This window comes from Pseudochaenichthys georgianus, chromosome 3, assembly GCF_902827115.2.
Source record: "Pseudochaenichthys georgianus chromosome 3, fPseGeo1.2, whole genome shotgun sequence".
NCBI lineage: Eukaryota > Metazoa > Chordata > Actinopteri > Perciformes > Channichthyidae > Pseudochaenichthys > Pseudochaenichthys georgianus.
In genome coordinates this window covers 9505998-9527107 of record NC_047505.1, presented here as the reverse complement: position 1 = coordinate 9527107, position 21110 = coordinate 9505998, and the positions used below count along the sequence as shown (strand labels likewise).

At 41.4% G+C, this 21110-nt stretch overlaps 1 protein-coding gene across 1 annotated transcript in view; it reads left to right on the top strand.

Moving 5' to 3' along the window:
- The window catches only part of LOC117462450 (neural-cadherin-like), a 575403-nt gene that overhangs the window by 469050 nt on the left and 85243 nt on the right, over positions 1 to 21110 (top strand). The window contains 3 exon segments of the mRNA XM_034104697.2: positions 4048 to 4175; positions 12656 to 12783; positions 15425 to 15548. Of these exon segments, the coding sequence (XP_033960588.1) occupies positions 4048 to 4175; positions 12656 to 12783; positions 15425 to 15548 (380 nt within the window).

Here is a 21110-nt window from a genome sequence, read left to right as displayed (position 1 = left end):
AACTACAACATGGCTCCTGTATGCATGTCTACAGTATTGTTGTGTATGCAAGATGCTTTGGATACAGATAACACAAGAGTGTTAGGCGTGATAGTGTTAGCATTCATTTGGATTCAAGCAAGTGGGAAATTCCCCTATGATTGGAGAGGGCGAAGCCTGAAGAATGTTAAATGACAAAGATGTTTGAGATGTGGAATAAGTAAAAAAAGGTGATGGGTCCCAGATGGAAAAATACATATGAGTAGGGAATGGTTACCAATGTCTGGGTGGTATAACCTAAAGGTGACCATTTATAAATCAGTATGGAGGCTTTGGATTGAAAAGGTTTGTTGAATTTACCCTTTGGGTCAATTGTCTGGCTTCGACCAATATATTCAAATGAATTGGAGGAATCCATTATAAAGCTGAAGTGAACCTGCAGGTAAATGGGTTTAGAGCAGTGTTTCTCAAACTTTTCCATACCAAGGACCACTTAACCAATAAAAAAACACTCGCGGACCACCTAACTCCACAAATATCAAAAAACACATCGTTTTTCTAGAACAGATTATAAATCGCCTGGAAATGGTACAAACAAGTGGCAACCGTGTGATGAAGGTGTTGCACTGGGCTATATCATGCAATCGAAAGTGAAACTTAACCTCGCTCCATTGCGGAGATATTCCCGCGAGAGTGCGGAAAACTGAAATGTATTTATTTATTTCAAATGTGAAACGTTACCGATATACTCACGGACCACTAGGGGGCGCTCACGGACCACCAGTGGTCCGCGGACCACACTTTGAGAAGCACTGGTTTAGAGGAAGGCTAACAGCAAACTGGAACTATCTGCAGCTTGAAAAATGGCATTGCCATGGCTTTGGCTCTGAGAGTTGTCTTTTACTTTGTTTTATGCAAGAGGCAGTATAATGAAGTGGTGCACTCATCACAGCCTTGACAAGGTAATTAAAGAAGAGCAGCATTGCATGTACTCAACACCTAATTTCTTCTAGCTCAAGGTGAAGATATTCATGACATGAAACCATTAACCTATTTTGCATCATAAATGGGTATTATTGGTGGTTATCAGCTCCATGTAGAAGAGAGATCGAATTGGAGGATGTAACCCTCTTTATTGGGCACACATGTTCATGCTCACAGCACACACACAGTGCAATGTGTTCTCTGCTTTTTACCCATCCTAGTACGGAGCAGTGTGTGTGTGGGTCATGGCTAAACCAACTAGTAGGTTTGTATTCATTACCACGGTTGATCACAAGGAATACAAGAAGTCAGAGGTCAGGTATCATAGTATACATGTGAGAAACTAAAAGCACAGGGTATACGTTGTCCTTGTTTACAATGAAATATTACCTTCACTATGCAAATCTAGCTATTTTAACCCAAACCACTTTTTTTACATAACCTCACCAAGTACTTTTGTTGCCTTTACTTTAATTGCGTTACATTCAATGTGCTTTATTAGAATAGATCTGAACATATCAATTGATACTTCTCTTATATCGTCACAGATTTTACATAACCTGACATTATGTCCTGTCACGGACTCTTCCTTACGCAGAATGTCTCACGGTTTCCCAGAATTGAAACGGTTGAAGTGGTTATATAAGTGGTACTATTAGGCTTTCAGCTGGCGTTTTATACGATGCTCTACGAACCCTTCGTTTAAAGGAATCAATGGTTCCAAATGACTCAGTGAGGTGGGTACACATTAGCGAGGTGGGTACACATTAGAATGGTGGCGATAACCACAGCCATATCATTGGCTGATAACATTTCTGATGATAACATTATGACCAACACACATTAGAAACTCTATGGATCTCAATACATGTGTGAGTTCACAAAGGGACAGTAAAAAGCAAAAATGTCAGTGGAAAGCTTTTATTTGAAAGCAGCATCATGTAGAAATGTCAGTTACAGTGAAGAATGTAATGTAAGAGCGCGGCAAGGCAGGAGGTAAGGGGGAGAGACAGGAGATGAAAGGGGGCTGATAGACAGACTGACATTGCGAGAGACGCAGCGAGAGGGATGACGAAAGCTCCGCTGAAGTCAGACTCACAGCGGAGTGAAGAGCGGAGAGAGGGGGCTGAATCTTGTCAGCTTCTTGTCACTTCCAACTTCTACTGACTCAAGCACAGAGACACATGTCACAGTGCGCAAGCTAGCACCATTCACACCGGAGCGTTGTCTCAGTGTTAATTGGAATTCTGGTACAAACCATGGGACTAGGAGTTAACCATGAGTGCCAAATGGTAGTTCTCCAAATGAAACATAACTCTGTTAGTGTGTGGGAGTGCAGCTGCAGGGTGGCAGTGGGGGGAATTAGGCCGTCACAGTTCATGTGCAAAAGCTCATTGTTCCTTTTATTGTTTTTTAATTAAATACTCCCAACAGAGACAAACCCAGTCTTGACATAAAACAGGATGTCAAGACAGCATAATTCCAACTTTTTTTGTACACTTATTACCTTCAAAGTGTTTTCCCTGAATTAAATGCAAATACATCAGTCCATGTTGTTGAGATTTGCCAAAGTAAATGTTGTAGTCCTCACTACCACAGGAAGTGTGCACGTGAGAAGGTGGAGCCATTTATAAAGAGGCCTTATTGTGCTTTTAGGGGTTTCCCTTTCCTGTGTGTTATAGGGCGGTGCATGTACATGGTCTGGACCCCTGCCTGAAACGTCTCCATTAGACCCCTTGTTGCTTCTGTAACATGACTTGTTGCTATGTAACACTCGCATTTCTCAGCTAACCAATCAGAGCAGACTGGGCTCTGGTTTCAGACAGAGGGGGAAAAGAGGTGCTGCAGCACAGGCAGTATGAGAAAAGAGCTTTTTGAACATTAAAGCATGGAGACACGTCCCAGTAGAGACAGAACATACAAATATGAACCTGAACATTTGAGTAATAGGGCCCCTTTAATGAGCTGCATGATAGTGATCAGGGGTTTTTCCAAACCGGGTAACAGGGTCCGCTTACTTAACTTATACCAAAATGCAGATTTTCCCGTTAAAATAATGCTAGAAAACAATATGTGTCATTGTCAACACTGGTATAATTACTCCAAATATCTGAACATCTTGTCAAATAGACCGTCAGATGACGTAGACAGCTTTGTTTCTACGGAGCTCCAACGTCACATTGTTGTTTACGTCCACGGCAACGTCTTGTACACGGGCGTCATGTTCTCGCGAGGATTGATATATCTTATATACAAGATCAGCGCCACAGTCTTGCCCTCATACTATATTTTTCTAGAAAAAACCCTGGTGATGTTAGGATAGATTCCAGCACACCGAAGAGACAATTAACAAACACACCATTTTGATAACCCATTACACATACATTACCTCTTTCAGAGAAAGCTACGATCGGGAAGAGAAATACAAGTTGTATCCTTTCGAACTGATAAAAACAGACCCAGGAGCCATTTGAAACACTCCAAGGAAGGAGTCCAGAGAGTGACATTTAGAAAGCTGTCTCTGTTAGTCTTTAAATACAAGCCAATGTAGCGTGAAGTCACTGCAGCACCACAGTATAGAGACACAAGTATGCTTAGTGCTCAGTGTCTGCATGAACTTTTGAACATCAGCATGCACCATGATGGATTGCCAACGCTGGCTGGTTCCCATAATTCCTTACATATGGTGCAGAGCACACAAGCAGTCTTAACCACTTCATTAACTTTTAATTTCCCATTTGAGCAAGTCAGAAAAAAGAATGTAATAACTTTTGTCTGCTGTTTGTTAACGGCTATGAGATGTGAGGAAAGAAAGGACAAGCCCTGTGCAATAATCCTCATTACAGCTAATATCCAGAGATACTATCTATTTATATACCCCGCTGTCTATGTGCACTCAATGGTACACTTCACGCACTACTTCATTCTTTGTCATGTATCAGTCCATCAATGTTGTTTGTTTGAGACGAGAACCGCTTCAGACGCATACTGTTGATGACGCCTCTCAAAACTCAATAATGGTTTCAAAGTAATCTCACCCCTCAACAATCCCCCCTGTCTTTCTCTTTCTCTCTCCCCATCTAGAGCTAATAGATGGGACCCCCACCTTGAAAATCAACCACGGCTCTGGCACAGTGGTGCTACAGTTGCCAGGCAACGTGAACGTGGCAGACAGGCGGTGGCATCGGCTGGATGTCCGCAGCAACAGCAAGGTTGGACGCTTCACCCATTTCACACAAATTGCTATTTATTTAGCCACTTAGCTAACAAGTATATTCACACTGAGCTATCGTGGCAGATGGACGTCTATGTGTTCTTTCTTTTACTTTTACACACTTATTTAACCACTAATATCAAGAAATGCTTTGAGGCAATTTAAACTAATGTCGGATGGCTCTACTCAAAAACATTGAAAACTGAGTTAATACCAAACAGCACCAACCCCACCATCTATTAAAACAATGTATCCTCTCTCAAAGTCGTTAATGGTTTTAAATCCCTAGGATCATACATGTTGGACTTCGGGAAATACTCTCCATCGGAAAGCCAAAGCCTGGGCAGCATGAAAAATAACGGGCACGGTGTCCAACGTAATGAAACGCAATTTGTTCGCTACAACCATCGAGCAGAGATTCTATCTACGGCTCTGAGAACGGCGCCCTTAATGCTCGACTCCATCATCACCCCAACCGATGACAAACCAACCTCTTGTGCAGGGTACGAAATCTATCGTTGAAGAATCATCAAACATTACAGTAGATATATGGCAACATCCTACATCTCACTTTGCGTTTCATTCATAGAACGGTGTTCTAGATTTGCCATCCAGATGTAACTTCTTTAAGACCTTATCCTATTGAAGCCTTCAAGGGGACAAATGCTAACCTTCACAAATCCCCTAGTGAGGAACTCTCCACTAAGGTTGCTAATTAAAATGCATTCATAGCATTACCCTGTCTGCTCAACAGCCCTGTCCTGCGGAAACTTAGAGGCAGTTGAAACAACCAAAGAGCTAATAGAATTGACAAGCGCTAGAAGTCTAACAAGTGCATATGTTTTGGTAAATCACAATCAACAGAAAGTTAATTGTATTACCGTACTATAAAGCGCACCTGCATATAAGCCGCAGAAGCTAAATTGTCCGTCTGTCTTGCTCTCGTTCTGTCTCTCGGTTCCACTTTTACTTTGGCGCGCTACCTGTCTCACTCTTTTCCTGCTGGAGCCCGCCGCTTAAAGGTGGCGGGCGCGGACCGGTCATAGAGCCCATAGTGTTAAAGGTGGTTAATTTTACCTGTGAAATCCATAGATTTAGGAGGTTCCCTAGTGGCCGTTAGCTGTACAAAAAAAATGGGGAAAAAAGTCGCGGCTTATAGTCCGAAAAGTACGGTAGGTTACAAAATAAATAACGCAATATTTCTTAAATTATGCGCAAAAAAATCATCAAAATGCTTGTTTTTAACATAATCTTCCTGCAGTTATTACGTTCAATATTTAAGGTAATTGAACATTTTATCAGTTGTTAAGTGCTGTTATTGATATGCATTCAATATCATGAATCCATGCAATATGCCACTTTGTTAGAGGCCTTAGGTTAGAAAAGGGAGGAATAGTAAAAGTAGGAATGTGACTCCTGCTTTATATGCCACTCTCCACTGGTAAAGAAAAGTAAAACAAAGCGGCAGTGTCACTTCTAATCATTATTGGTTTGGTACAATCACTCTCAATCTGTCATTCAGAGCAAAGACTCCCTCCCAGGAGAAAATCAAATATAGCATGAGTATTATTCCAATTGTCCACTGATGATATATTTCAAAACAAGCAGTGAGGTTGTTCAGAACCTCACCATCTGTACCTTGTCCAGACCTGATTGAAAGTTTCTCTTTTTTCTTTACTGAATCAGATGCAAGAAAGGAGTTGCCGCTGTGGTTCGGTTTCACACAAGCAAATGCTTGCAATCCATTTCTGTGAACTAGTGTTGGCCCTCTGCCGTGCACAGTTGTGTTAGCACCACTGGGCACGGTCATGCATGCTGAGGCGATATTTGCCTGAAAGTTGTCCAAAGTAGAACTGTGCAAGAAGCAAAAAATGCAAATTAGCTTAGCCACGGGAAACTAATGTTGTTTTCGCCCGTTCCTTCGGGGGAATGATGTTATGACTGTCCCTAAATCTTAGTTGATAGACCAAATACATGTTGTACTGTTAAAAGTAACTTTAAACCAGTGGCGAGGGGAAAGTGCTGCTTTTTAGCTGCTGAGCTTCCCAGCCATGGAGGTATAATTGTTTGACAGACATTTCAAAACTCAATTATTTCACATCACAACTATCTCCCTTATGGCTCCAATGCAAGCCTATTCAATATGTCGTTTAGGGACCCGAATGGAGAACATGTAGGTTGGTGATTTAGTATTGCAGGACCGTCTGCACTTTAAAGTACAGAGGGAGACAATAGCGGTGGGTGTGACATGAATTATTGCAATGACCCCCTTTTGACATTCTCTACTTAGGATCATTTCAAGGGAATTTAATGAGAGTGAAATGAAGCTAATCGTCACTTCACCGAGGACCGCCCGGTCGGAGCTCTTCGCCTCCAAGGACTCGCTCATAACCACTGCCTTATACTTTTTAAATATCAAGGAGATTTTCAGTGATCCTATTTTAATGTAACCCAGCTAGCTTCAAGCCTCATGTTCTCGCTCTGAGCTTAAAAGCAGCCGGACTGTCTGAACCTTACTGGAAACTCATCCCGATATGGACAAGGACCACTCGAGTTGAAGTACTCTGTCAAAATAAAAGCCTTTTTCATGGAGGCACGTGAATGCACCGTTGGCCTTGGCGGAGCTCTGTGCTCTCTGAGTGCCATTCTAATTGTAACGCCATCAGGAACCTTGCCCTGCCATTAATCACTGAAACATGCTTGTAATTCGCGTCCATTACTTAACTGTTCAGTACCACACAGTAACAAAACACACCAGTTCTGTTCCTCTTTGTTAAATATCAACAATATGTGCAGTTCTACATTGACACATGCATAAAAACAGAGCACATTTGCTTAGTATTGAGAATGACCTCAGCGATAAGCATGCATAAGGGCACTGTGACTTTGTGACAGCTTTATTCTGAATTGTACAGATACAATAATTCATTGAGACCTGTGTTATTACAATGGGGATTATTCTGCATCACAATGGTTTTATTCTGAGTCACATGTGAATGTATTCATTTGTCCTGAATAGTAAGCAGCAGCTGGTCCAACCTGGTTGTGTGACCTGGTTGGAAGAGGACAGAGCTGCTGTAGCAGGAATACAAGAATGTTTAACATGGATTGGAAATTACCTAAAGCCCCTGTCACACTGTCCCGAAATTGACACCCGATGGACACACGAATATGGAATTGTGAATTTCGCACGAAGATGGCACCGAACCACACACGAAGGCAACATTTACATTACATTTAAGAAATACAACTGCAATGAAAGTAACAAAAACAATTATGTTACAGTACTATGATACTGTACTGATATATTCAGACTTTGTTCTTTACTTTATCCGTCTTTATATGTAGAAAATATTACATTTTCTCCGCAATGTTGTTTCCATAACAACAACAACTTCCTGTCAACTGTCCTTCAAAATAATATATTATATCCTTTTTAGTTTCACAGAACACAAATTGGGTTATTTACATAATATGTTTACATTATTTTGTTGTGCAATAAAACAACCCGATGGACCCACGATAAAGGAAATGTTCAAATTCGGCTGTGATCGTAGCAACATCGGGCCATTCGTGAGAGCATCTTAAGCCATCGTATGATCGCTGGTGGAGTTTCTCAGGCTCCGGCAGCAACTTCGTGAGCGGTGGTAAAATCTTTGGCATGCCAAAAAATTGCCAAAGGACCTTGCGAAGGTTCATTTTCGTGTTTTGGATTTTTGATTTAGATTTTTGGATTTTGATATACTTTATAATCCCCGTGGGGAAATTTTTTCTCTGCATTTGACCCATCCTAGTGTTAGGAGCAGTGGGCTGCCATTTTGAACGGCGCCCGGGGAGCAGTGTGGGGAACGGTGCCTTGCTCAGGGACACCTCGGTAGCACTTGGTCTTGCCGGGACTTGAACTGGTGACCTTCCAGTTGCCAAGCCAAGTCCCTATGGACTTCGCCACCACCGCCCACCGAACCGTGTTGAATTCGTGTGTCCATTTTGCACTTCGTAAGGCCATCGTGAGGGCATCTTGTTATCCTCGGTGCCATCGGGCATTCGCCCCGATCAGAGTGAGTGTGAATGCACCGATGATAACACGAAGATTACACGATTTGACAAGATGCCCTCATGAGTGCCTTACGAAGTTGCCGCTCACGAAGTTGCTGCCGGAGCCTGAGAAACTCCACCAGCGGTCATACGATGGCTTAGATGCCCTCACGAATGGCCCGATGTTGCTACGATCACAGCCGAATTTGAACATTTCCTTTATCGTGTGTCCATCGGGTGTCAATTTCGGTACAGTGTGACAGGGCCTTTACCAACTACATTTTTTTGTGAATGTGGTAAAGAATTAGTCTTTGCATATTGTTGTAAACCTTATGTTAATGATGTATCTGGTAAACAACCACTGTTGATGTGACATCATCAAGCTAATTGATGCTACTGAGCAATTAGCTAGCACAGCAGGTATGTATTAGCTGCTGTTTCCTGACACATGTGCCTCCTGTTGATGCTGGTTTTAAAGCTAAATTAAAAGCATCGGGTAAATCATGAATGTAATTTCAACTGATAAAAGTAATTAATACAAATAAACCTGCAAGTAATGTCAATTTTGTTATGTTTTTTGACATGTTTTGGCATGGCAAATGATCTAGTTCAGTAGCTGTACTAGCTACTGACAGCTGTTTCAGGGTCCTAAAGTCACCTCCAGGCGAACATCCTCAGTTGTCCTGACACTGTAACATGGCCCTCTGTAAAATATTCTCATGTCAGTCTTTATTTCCTCGTAACCCCCCTGCCTCCCATCTCACGGGACACTTTGGCAGAGGTATTCAATTATGGTAATGATCAGACCTCGTGCACCTTCTCATGAACAGCTGGCGTTCACACACACGTTCTTCCCCCAATATGTTAATGAATCATGTCTATGTAGCATTATGTAGGGTATAAATACTGAATTTTGTTCAAAAACTGGAGCAGGGTTTAAGTCAATGTCATACATTGATTAGTGACCATGAACGTTGTAAATCAAACTTCTTCTCTGGCAACATATTTAAATGTTGTTAGCCTCTTAAATAGGTGTATACACCACACTGCAACTAATACATTGTTAAAGTGACGGTGACATTTTAAAACAACCAACACATTTTAAAACTGACTTAAACGAAACAAATACAGTTTATAGGTTACAAAACTACTAGTTTAGGTTAAAGAAAATATCATTGTTGGATGAAATTAGAACAGAATCAGAAATGCTTTCATAATCCCGGTGGGAATTGGTTTTCATGACAGTTTTTCCGATTAAGAATAAATACAATAAAAGATTAATTCAAATGTATGTATTAAAACATAAGAAGAAAGAATGTGAAATAAAAAGATAAAATAAGACATAAAGAAAATCAGTTAAATGTCCATTGAAATTGAAAAAGTCCCAGCATATTGACGAGGAGTTAAACATCTGATGGCGACAGGAAGGAAGGAAGCGCTTCGTGGTGCATCTTGGTGGAATGAGTCCTCCACTGAAGACACCTGAACATTGGTCATGGGTTGCGGTCGGATAATCCAAAAATCAGCTCCTATCGTCTATTCCTTGACCTCTGAGTGAAACGTCACGGGGTTAAGGGATAGTGGATAGGAGAATTCAAAAGGACTTAGGAGAAGAGACTGCGGTACTTTAGAGAATCCGAATGCACTTTCACTATCCGACGTGTTTATGATGCGCCAGCGGAAGTCATGAATGTGCGTCTGCTGCTGTGGGGGAACTATGGAAACTACAGTTTTCTATACAGCGGACTACAACATGGATGTTCAATAAGAACGAGGGACTACTGTAAACTCATCTAGAGACTCTGCACCGTGCTCTGATGCTGCTGCTTTGCTTTATGAACGTGGACAACAGAGAAACATATTCTTCATGACCAAAGTTGGAATTGAAATAAAAAAGGAAAGTGAAACTTATGCTCGTCACCCTCTCCCTCCGGTCCACATTAATACAAATGATCCCAATACATATGATTGTAGGGGTGTAACGGTTCACAGAAGTCACGGTGCGGTTCGTACCTCGGTTTGGGGGTCACGGTTCGGTACAACAAGATGCATAATTCCAGGTTTGTTGTTATTTATTTTTGAACAGTAGTGCAAGTTTCAGTTTCAAAATAAGGAACTCTGACATTTTGAATAAATAACTGTATTAAACAGTTAAAAACAAACCATAAACAGTACCACACACACTCAGATGGCCACAGTAGGCCTATTTATAATGGCTGATGTCAAACAAAAAGGTTTCATCCAGCTGTAACAATAAAAAGAATGTCTTGAAAATATTACATCATAAATAATAAGAAAGTGTTTCAAGAGCGCAAAGTAAAACATATGCCAAAAGCTTCCGTTATTTATTTTGGTTTCACGGCTTTCATGTCTATTGGCTTCTTAAAAACAGTGGGGATCAGCTGTTGAACTGCTGTTGTCTTTTGCCGGGCTCCGGTGATTGGCACACCTGGGTGATGCCTTCTGATATGATTTAGCATGTTTGGCGTGTGTTTCCATTAGCATACCGCACCGCTATCGAACAACGCCGACACACCGTCCTCGTCCGATCCACCACTCGCACTTCATTGTTGTTGTAGTCCACAGGGAACCCGAAATGTTCCCACACAGCTGATTTAAAAGAAGCAGGTGGGTTCTAGCTCCTGTGTGTTAACTGAAATCGCCATACTAACTTCTTCTTCTTCTTCTTCTTCTTCTTCTTCTTCTTCTTCTTCTTGTATTTAGTTTGTTGTTGTGTTTCTTCTTGTTCTTCATTTGTTGTTTAAGGGCGGCTGGCAAACAGCTTTTAGGCGCAATACCGCCCCCTGGATTATAAATAGTGTAGTGGATACTGCCCTGAAGGACAGACTTTTTTCCCACTCGTAAAAAAAAGGTGTATTCGTCGTGTGACTGCGTGTGCCGAACCGTGACGTCCGAACCGTAACGGTACGGGACGAATACGGATACCGTTACACCCCTATATGATTGTATGAACTATGAAAATATCTTAAAATCAATACAAATGTATTTATTATAAACGTTAGTCCTTAACATCTATCACTGTATATATCACCATTCAAACATCTTTTAAAAGTTGAACAAACCCCACACAGCTCAGTAAAGACTGTGAAATGTTGACTTTATTTGATCATTTCAGTAAAAACTAACGTTCATATTTCTCTTTTTGATGATAATACTGATGAACGTTCAAAACAAAGCACTTTGGCAACTTACCACATACGTTTTAAAAAGCTTAATAAGCACCGTAACTTTCATGATATCATTTCTCGGTCATAATCGGTTGTTTCCGTGAACGGCCGACTGTTGTGTGACGGCAAATGCTGCGGCTGCAAGGCATTGTGGTGCAGCATTTTCTCCTCTCCTTTCGGTTAGGGAGGTCCAGTGGTTCCTAAGCTAAAGGAGGTTATAAAGGAAGTTTGAAACCTCCTTTCCTATCATCTAGAGAATTGTAACGGCACCTATCATGGCTGCCACTGAGGGACTTCCGGGTCATTTCACTCCATTAGGAAGGTTCCTAAGCTAAACGGACTATTCGACTGCAGCCATGGATAGGGTGGGTGACATGACTAAGATGATCCCATGGACTGCATCCTCTTTTCCGACATAGCCTAGCTGGGTTTCTGGAGTGAAAGTGAAACCTAACGTTGTTAACACGAAGAAAACAACAGTAGGTTTCAGACAGGATGCAAACAACTGGAATGTCGTGTTCTTCAACCTACCGCCATCAAGGAGTCTTCATACGATGTCACCTGACCTTCTTGTATTCACGATCAACTGTGTGAATAGATGAGAAAAACCTACTAAGCGTATCAGTCCCCTACTGTCTCCACAGCAATGAGGCTGATGACACTCATTGTATCAGCCTTTAACAATAGGACCGGCTGTCTTCGGACTTTGACAACATATGTGAAAGCTTTTATCAGAAACGTGAATAAAAACATTCAATACAACATTTGCAGTTCTAACAATCTATTCTGGTACGGTTGTAATTAAATTACGTGATACCCTTTGTGTGATTCTAATGTGAGCTGTAATGTACTGGATGTGAAAGAAAGAAACAAATAACATTTGTCCAAAAAGATGAGATGAACATGGGTTCTTGTCTTCTCTGTCACAGCAATGTTAGACAGAATGAATGACTCTGTAAATAGGTTGTCATGGTGTCTGCTTGACCTTCTGCTGTACAGTATTTGTTTATTGGAACATGCTGGCTTAAGATGTGAAGTGTTGTTTTTTTTATATTTGTGCTTTACCAGGGAACATGGCAGGCAGCAGCACAGTATAATGCACTAATTTAAGATATTTGAGTCCAAGGCGGCTCCCACTTTGATGCTAAATGAGCACTTGACAGCAATAGCAATACACTAATGCAGAGGAAACGTATTTGGTTTCTCTGTGCATTAGTTTTATACTGAATGTACTTTGTTTGTGTGCTTTCTTCAGGAAGTGCGATTCACCCTGGATCGTTGTTCAGGCGCCGCGGTGATGGAGATGGAGGGGCTGGGCAGCTGGTTGACCACCGAAGACCACTCCTCCTGTGAAGTGACCGGCGTTACCCCCAACACTGACAGGTACACACAACTAACCCTTACACCCAACACTGACAGGTACACACAACTAACCCTAACACCCAACACTGACAGGTACACACAACTAACCCTAACACCCAACACTGACAGGTACACACAACTAACCCTAACACCCAACACTGACAGGTACACACAACTAACCCTTACACCCAACACTGACAGGTACACACAACTAACCCTAACACCCAACACTGACAGGTACACACAACTAACCCTAACACCCAACACTGACAGGGACACACAACTAACCCTAACACCCAACACTGACAGGTACACACAACTAACCCTAACACCCAACACTGACAGGTACACACAACTAACCCTAACACCCAACACTGACAGGTACACACAACTAACCCTAACACCCAACACTGACAGGGACACACAACTAACCCTAACACCCAACACTGACAGGTACACACAACTAACCCTAACACCCAACACTGACAGGTACACACAACTAACCCTAACACCCAACACTGACAGGTACACACAACTAACCCTTACACCCAACACTGACAGGTACACACAACTAACCCTTACACCCAACACTGACAGGTACACACAACTAACCCTTACACCCAACACTGACAGGTACACACAACTAACCCTAACACCCAACACTGACAGGTACACACAACTAACCCTAACACCCAACACTGACAGGTACACACAACTAACCCTAACACCCAACACTGACAGGTACACACAACTAACCCTAACACCCAACACTGACAGGTACACACAACTAACCCTTACACCCAACACTGACAGGTACACACAACTAACCCTAACACCCAACACTGACAGGTACACACAACTAACCCTAACACCCAACACTGACAGGGACACACAACTAACCCTAACACCCAACACTGACAGGTACACACAACTAACCCTAACACCCAACACTGACAGGTACACACAACTAACCCTAACACCCAACACTGACAGGTACACACAACTAACCCTAACACCCAACACTGACAGGGACACACAACTAACCCTAACACCCAACACTGACAGGTACACACAACTAACCCTAACACCCAACACTGACAGGTACACACAACTAACCCTAACACCCAACACTGACAGGGACACACAACTAACCCTAACACCCAACACTGACAGGTACACACAACTAACCCTAACACCCAACACTGACAGGTACACACAACTAACCCTAACACCCAACACTGACAGGTACACACAACTAACCCTTACACCCAACACTGACAGGTACACACAACTAACCCTAACACCCAACACTGACAGGTACACACAACTAACCCTAACACCCAACACTGACAGGTACACACAACTAACCCTTACACCCAACACTGACAGGTACACACAACTAACCCTTACACCCAACACTGACAGGTACACACAACTAACCCTAACACCCAACACTGACAGGTACACACAACTAACCCTAACACCCAACACTGACAGGTACACACAACTAACCCTTACACCCAACACTGACAGGTACACACAACTAACCCGAACACCCAACACTGACAGGTACACACAACTAACCCTAACACCCAACACTGACAGGTACACACAACTAACCCTAACACCCAACACTGACAGGACACACAACTAACCCTAACACCCAACACTGACAGGGACACACAACTAACCCTAACACCCAACACTGACAGGTACACACAACTAACCCTAACACCCAACACTGACAGGTACACACAACTAACCCTAACACCCAACACTGACAGGTACACACAACTAACCCTAACACCCAACACTGACAGGGACACACAACTAACCCTAACACCCAACACTGACAGGTACACACAACTAACCCTAACACCCAACACTGACAGGTACACACAACTAACCCTAACACCCAACACTGACAGGTACACACAACTAACCCTAACACCCAACACTGACAGGGACACACAACTAACCCTAACACCCAACACTGACAGGTACACACAACTAAGCCTAACACCCAACACTGACAGGGACACACAACTAACCCTAACACCCAACACTGACAGGTACACACAACTAACCCTAACACCCAACACTGACAGGTACACACAACTAACCCTAACACCCAACACTGACAGGGACACACAACTAACCCTAACACCCAACACTGACAGGTACACACAACTACGTGGTTTTTACAATTGAATTTGAATCCTAAATCATAAAATACTAAACAGCACTACAGTATTAATGTTTATTAGGAAACATAACTAACAAGGGCGACAATCATGTTATATATACTTGTAGAATAATAAGAAAATAGGGTAGTTTTGCGAATGTAAAGTGAATGGACTTATGCTCTCTTGCCACACGTATGGCTCTTATAGAAATAGGCTTCCTATGTGTCACTTGAATTGATGCTTAATTTCATGTTGATATTAAACGGCTAGATTAAAATAACACTATGCTAATGGATACAAATAGGTTTCTAATGGAAGAGTAAAATCCTATTTTGTGCCAATTTGTCGACACTTGTTCATACATGTTTCTGTTTGGATTTGCAAGCCTTGTTGGTACTATATGAGCTTTGAGCCATGATTGGCAGTATTGCCAGTTTGTATACATATGTGTGTTCTCATGCCTCTGTTTGTTTTAGACACCTGAACATGAGCCAGGTGCTGCAGCTCGGCGGAGTGAACGAGGACATCCCATACGTCTACCCTCAGCTGCAGCACAAACACTTCAGCGGCTGCATCCGCAACCTCATCGTGGACAGCAAGGTAACACACTGACACACACACACACACACACACACACACACACACACACACACACACACACACACACACACACACACACACACACACACACACACACACACACACACACACACACACACACACACACACACACACACACACACACACACACACACACACACACACACACACACACACACACACACCTGAACACACCTGTACACACCTGAACACACCTGTGTGTACACACCACACAAACTGAAACTCCGGCCTGCACTTTAGCTGATAAATGGATTTATAAAAGATGTCAGCCTTTTGGGTACGCACTGCCTTCTCAAGCCTCAAATCATGCTTATTGTCTGCTTTATTTTTTGGCCTTGGCATCAAATACACCTGGAACTAAGGCTGCTCTCACACCTATCCTGTTTGGATCAATTAAAGGGGCCCTATTATGCTTTTTTATTATTCCCTTGAATGTGTTTTATAGGTTTGTGCGCATGTTAATGGTCTGCAAAAGCTAAAATCCCCAAGTTTCCTTCCAGAGGGAGTTTCCCTTCCACACACTCCACCCCCCGCCTGAAACGCCTCCATTGGACTGCTTTCTTTACTTCCCTAACATATTGAGATCACTATGTAACACTCGCACTTCTATTGGCTTCCAACACATTTTAATTAACAATTTAAGCGGTTGACCAATCACAACACAGTCAATCCCTCACAGTGAGCTACTTCCGCCCTGTGTGTGAGATTTTTTTCACTTCAAACATGAATGTGAACACATCCATACGGAACAGGACAAGGGCCACATAAGAAAAATGGTATGTGACCAAAAGTTTAAGAGTCCAATAATTACGAGATTAAAGTAAAAAACAAAAATCTCATGTTGCCCAAACCTCTTCCACAGATCCAGAATCCCAAAATGAGGATTAAGCCCTGTACTGTGAATGTAACCATAGAGACAGACAATCATTCACGTTGACACCTACGTGCAACTCACACATTAACCGAACCTGCATGGCTTTACTGTCTTGTAATGTGGGAGGAAAACGGATATCCCAGAGACTACCCACGCAGGCATGGGGAGAACATGCAACATCCACACAGAAGGGCAGTAACAATGCATCCATCCTCCTTTAAAGCTCTATTGGGATGTTGAACCTGTAGAGTGGGGGTATACAAGCATGTATGTTTCTCCTGCTGCTTGCTGAGGTGCACCTTAGCTGCAGACTTAGCGGGAGGCTGCCTGAACGCCACGTACTAATGAGAGAAATCTGCATGATGCGTGTGGGCGGACACGAGGATAATACATCTCCAAAGAGCAAGCAACAGTAGGCGTACTGATGATTAATGATGATGGACGTGTTCCGGCGTTGTACAGTATGGCTTTTACTTTTGTTATCTTTTTGTCTTCATTCAGTGATGTTGTTCTTCTCTCATTATTACTTTTCAGAAAACCATTTTTTCATGCCTTTTCTGGTCCTTGATTGTTTGTAGGAGACTGAAGGACTAAGGTGTGATTAAACTCTCACTGATATGTGTGGGGTCCAGGCTCAAGGGCGTATGGCACTCTCAACTCTTTCCAGGACATGCCGGGGCCCTGCCTGCCAGTAGCTTTGCCGATATCTGTGTTGATAGGTAATAGATTAAGAGCGGTGAATCATCTTAGAAACAGGAAGCGCCCAAACGTTTGTGTGAGTTTATCTAATTTAGCAGTGATTCCATGTCAGCCACAGCTTGTTACAAAAAACATGACTGATAGTGTGTTTAACAAACTTAAACTAGCTTTATTAAATGTCAGGTCTTTGGCAGGAAAGACATTTTTAATCAATGATTTTATCACTGAGCACAATCTTGATTTTATGTTTTTAACAGAAACTTGGATTTAACAAAATAACAGTGCAGCTGTTCTTATCGAATCAACACCTCCCAACTTTAGTTTTATGAGTCAGGAAAGAATGCATAAGAAAGGGGGTGGAGTTGCTATTCTGTTCAATGATTCCCTTCAATGAGGAAGACATCTTATGGAAACTTTGATTCTTTTGAATATGTGGCCCTTCAGCTGAAATGCTCCTCTCGAGCTCTGTTCCTAAATACCTATAGGCCACCCAAATACTGTGCAAGCTTTTTTGATGATTTTACTGAACTGCTGTCTATAGTGTGTATTGACTTTGACCGTCTAGTCATTGTTGGTGATTTTAACATCCATGTTGACAACCCCCAGGACAGAGGGGCTAAAGAACTGTGTTGTGTTCTTGATAGCTATGGACTGACTCAGCATGTGACGGAGCCCACGCACAATAAGGGGCACACTCTGGACTTAATTATCTCAAAGGGTCTGAATATCTCTAAGGTTGTGGTGACTGATGTTGCACTGTCTGACCATTCCTGTGTTTTCTTTGAGAGCTCTATTTCTGTTCACACAAATGTTCAAAAAGAGGTAACCGCAAAGCGATATTTAACTGAAAATACTAGGGAAATGTTTATTTTTCCACCACACTTGCCCCTGCTAACACCTCAGTAAATGAGCGAGTAGATCATTTTAATTGCCATTGCTCCAATTAAGGTAAAGGTGACTGGGAAGAAAATATCTCCATGGAGAAAGGCCATGACCGTTAAAACAGAAAAAAGAGTGTCGAAAAGCTGAACGCAGGTGGCGAAAAACAAATCTCCAGGTTCACTTTGAAATCTATAAAGAGAGACTTGGCCTTTATAATTTGGAATTGAAAAACGCACGACAATCGTTCTTCTCTGACATCATTACCAAAAACAAAAACAACGCACGTGCCTTGTTTGCTACCGTCGACAGACTAACTAACCCCCCAGTGTCAGTAGCCTCTGAATTACTATCCACCAGGGCGTGCAATGATTTTGTCTCCTTTTTCACTGACAACATTCAGAAAATCAGACAAGCAGTCAGTGCCTCTGCATCAGGTACAGCAAATGTGTTGTCTCTGTGTCCACTTAACATCAATTCAGACATCATGACACAATTCCATCAGATTAATGATAAAAACCTAGAGGACATTATACAACTTCTGAAGTCCTCCTCCTGCTGCCTTGATATTATTCCAACAGGATTTTTCAAAGATGTTTTGCCTTGCATGGCCTCAGAACTACTTCATATAGTAAACAAATCTCTTCACTCAGGTATTTTTCCACAGGCCCTGAAAACTGCAGTCATTAAACCGCTCTTAAAAAAGAATAATCTAGATGCTTCAGTAATGAACAATTACAGGCCCATATCAAACCTCCCATTTCTAGGTAAAATCATTGAAAAAGTTGTTTTTCAACAGTTGAGTAATTTCTTGCATTTAAATAACTGTTTCGATGTGTTCCAGTCAGGCTTTCGTCCAAACCACAGCACTGAGACTGCTCTTGTAAAGGTATTTAATGACATCCACTTAAACACAGACAGTGGCAGAACTTCAGTGTTAGTATTATTAGATCTCAGTGCTGCGTTTGACACTGTTGACCACAGCATATTACTAGACCGACTGGAAAACTGGGTGGGACTTTCGGAAACAGTTCTAAATTGGTTTGAATCCTACTTAAAGGATAGAAACAACTTTGTTTCTATAAGTAAATACATATCTGAGTTGACAAATATGACATGTGGGGTTCCTCAAGGCTCCATCTTTGGGCCTCTTCTATTTAACATCTACATGCTACCACTGGCTCAGATAATGAAGAACAACAAAATAAGTTACCATAGCTATGCAGATGACACACACATTTACGTAACAATTTCACCAGGAGACTATGCTCCAATTCAAACACTGAGTAAGTGCATTGAACAAATCAATGACTGGATGTGTCAGAACTTTCTCCAATTAAACAAAGATAAAACTGAGGTAATGGTTTTTGGAGCCAAGGCAGAACGTTTAAAAGTTAGCGCTGAGCTTCAGTGTGCAATGTTCAAAACAACAGATAAAGCCTGAAATCTAGGTGTGGTCATGGACTCTGACCTGAGTTTCAACAGTCACATTAAAACAGTTACTAAATCATCCTACTATCACCTAAAGAATATATCTAGGATTAAAAGACTAATGTCACAGCAGGATTTGGAAAAACTTGTCCATGCCTTTATCTTCAGTAAACTCGACTCCTGCAATGGTGTCTTCACAGGTCTCACTAAAAAATCTATTAGAAAGCTGCAGCTGATTCAGAACGCCGCTGCTCGAGTCCTCACTAACACTAAGAAAGTGGATCACATCACTCCAGTTCTGAAGTCTTTACACTGGCTTCCTGTGTGTCAAATAATAGATTTCAAAATATTGCTGCTGGTTTATAAAGCACTGCATGGTTTAGGCCCAAAATATATTACTGACCTCCTGCTAAATTATGAACCATCCAGATCTCTCAGGTCTTCAGGGACTGGTCAGCTTTCTGTCCCCAGAGTCAGAACTAAACATGGTAAAGCAGCGTTCAGTTATTATTAACTCCCAGAAACCTGCAGGTCCGCTGCAACTCTTACTACTTTTAAATCCAGGCTGAAGACTTTTCTTTTTGTCGCTGCTTTTAATTGAACTATTCATATCTTAAACTGCACTGTAACTTTTATCCATGTACTTTTTCTTTTAATGTTTATTTTATTAGCTTTTCTTTTTTAATGCTTAATGTCTTTTTTTGTAAAGCACTTTGAATTGTCTTGTGTTGAAAAGTGCTATATAAATAAACTTGCCTTGCCTTGCCTATATAAAAAATATTGCTGAATCAGCAAAAAAAAAGCGTTTTTCTAAGTTTATGAAAAGTTGACTTTTTAGAGATTTTTGATTCTCACGACAACAGGTATTCAAAAAGGTACAACTTTAAACATATGCAACATTAAAATGCAACATGCACATTAATACAGTATATATAGATCGAAAAACATCACATATGATCACAATACTTTTTGCTGATAATACTTTTATTTATTTCCTTTTATTACTTTTCAGAATGATCTTTCCCTACCTTTTTGTTGGTCAGTGAATTGATCTGGAAGACTGAAGGATACATTGTGCATGTGCATAATGTTTAAAACCCTCTTGAATCAGCGAAAAGCGACAAAAGAATTTTAAAGTTATGATGATTTTGTTGACCATGATGCATTGCTGTAGATTAAACTACTCGACAGTACACATAGAAGTAGCAATAAGAATGTGCAATAAGACCAACCTTCTGCACATTAATTCAGAAGTCAAATTTGTCCAAAAACATCACACTTAGTATCTAAACAATGATCGTGGGAACATTTGACTGCACAATCAATACTTTTTCATAATTGAGGTACACTTTTATAACTTAACGAAATATGCAAACATTGTAAATGCAGTAGTGCTTTAGTGTGTTATTAGTACTTTAAATAAGGCAAAAACCAAAATACTTCCACAGAGTCCACAATCAATGTTTTTACATACTGAGTACAAATACATGTTTGAGTACCTCACTTCACTAAGTAGGATTTTGAATGCAGTACTTATACTGCTATACTACTTATACAGTATCAATTACTATTTTCACTATGGTATTAGTTATTTTACTTAAGTAAAGGATCTGAAAATGTATTCCACCACACTTTCATGTAATATGTTTGTCTGGAGT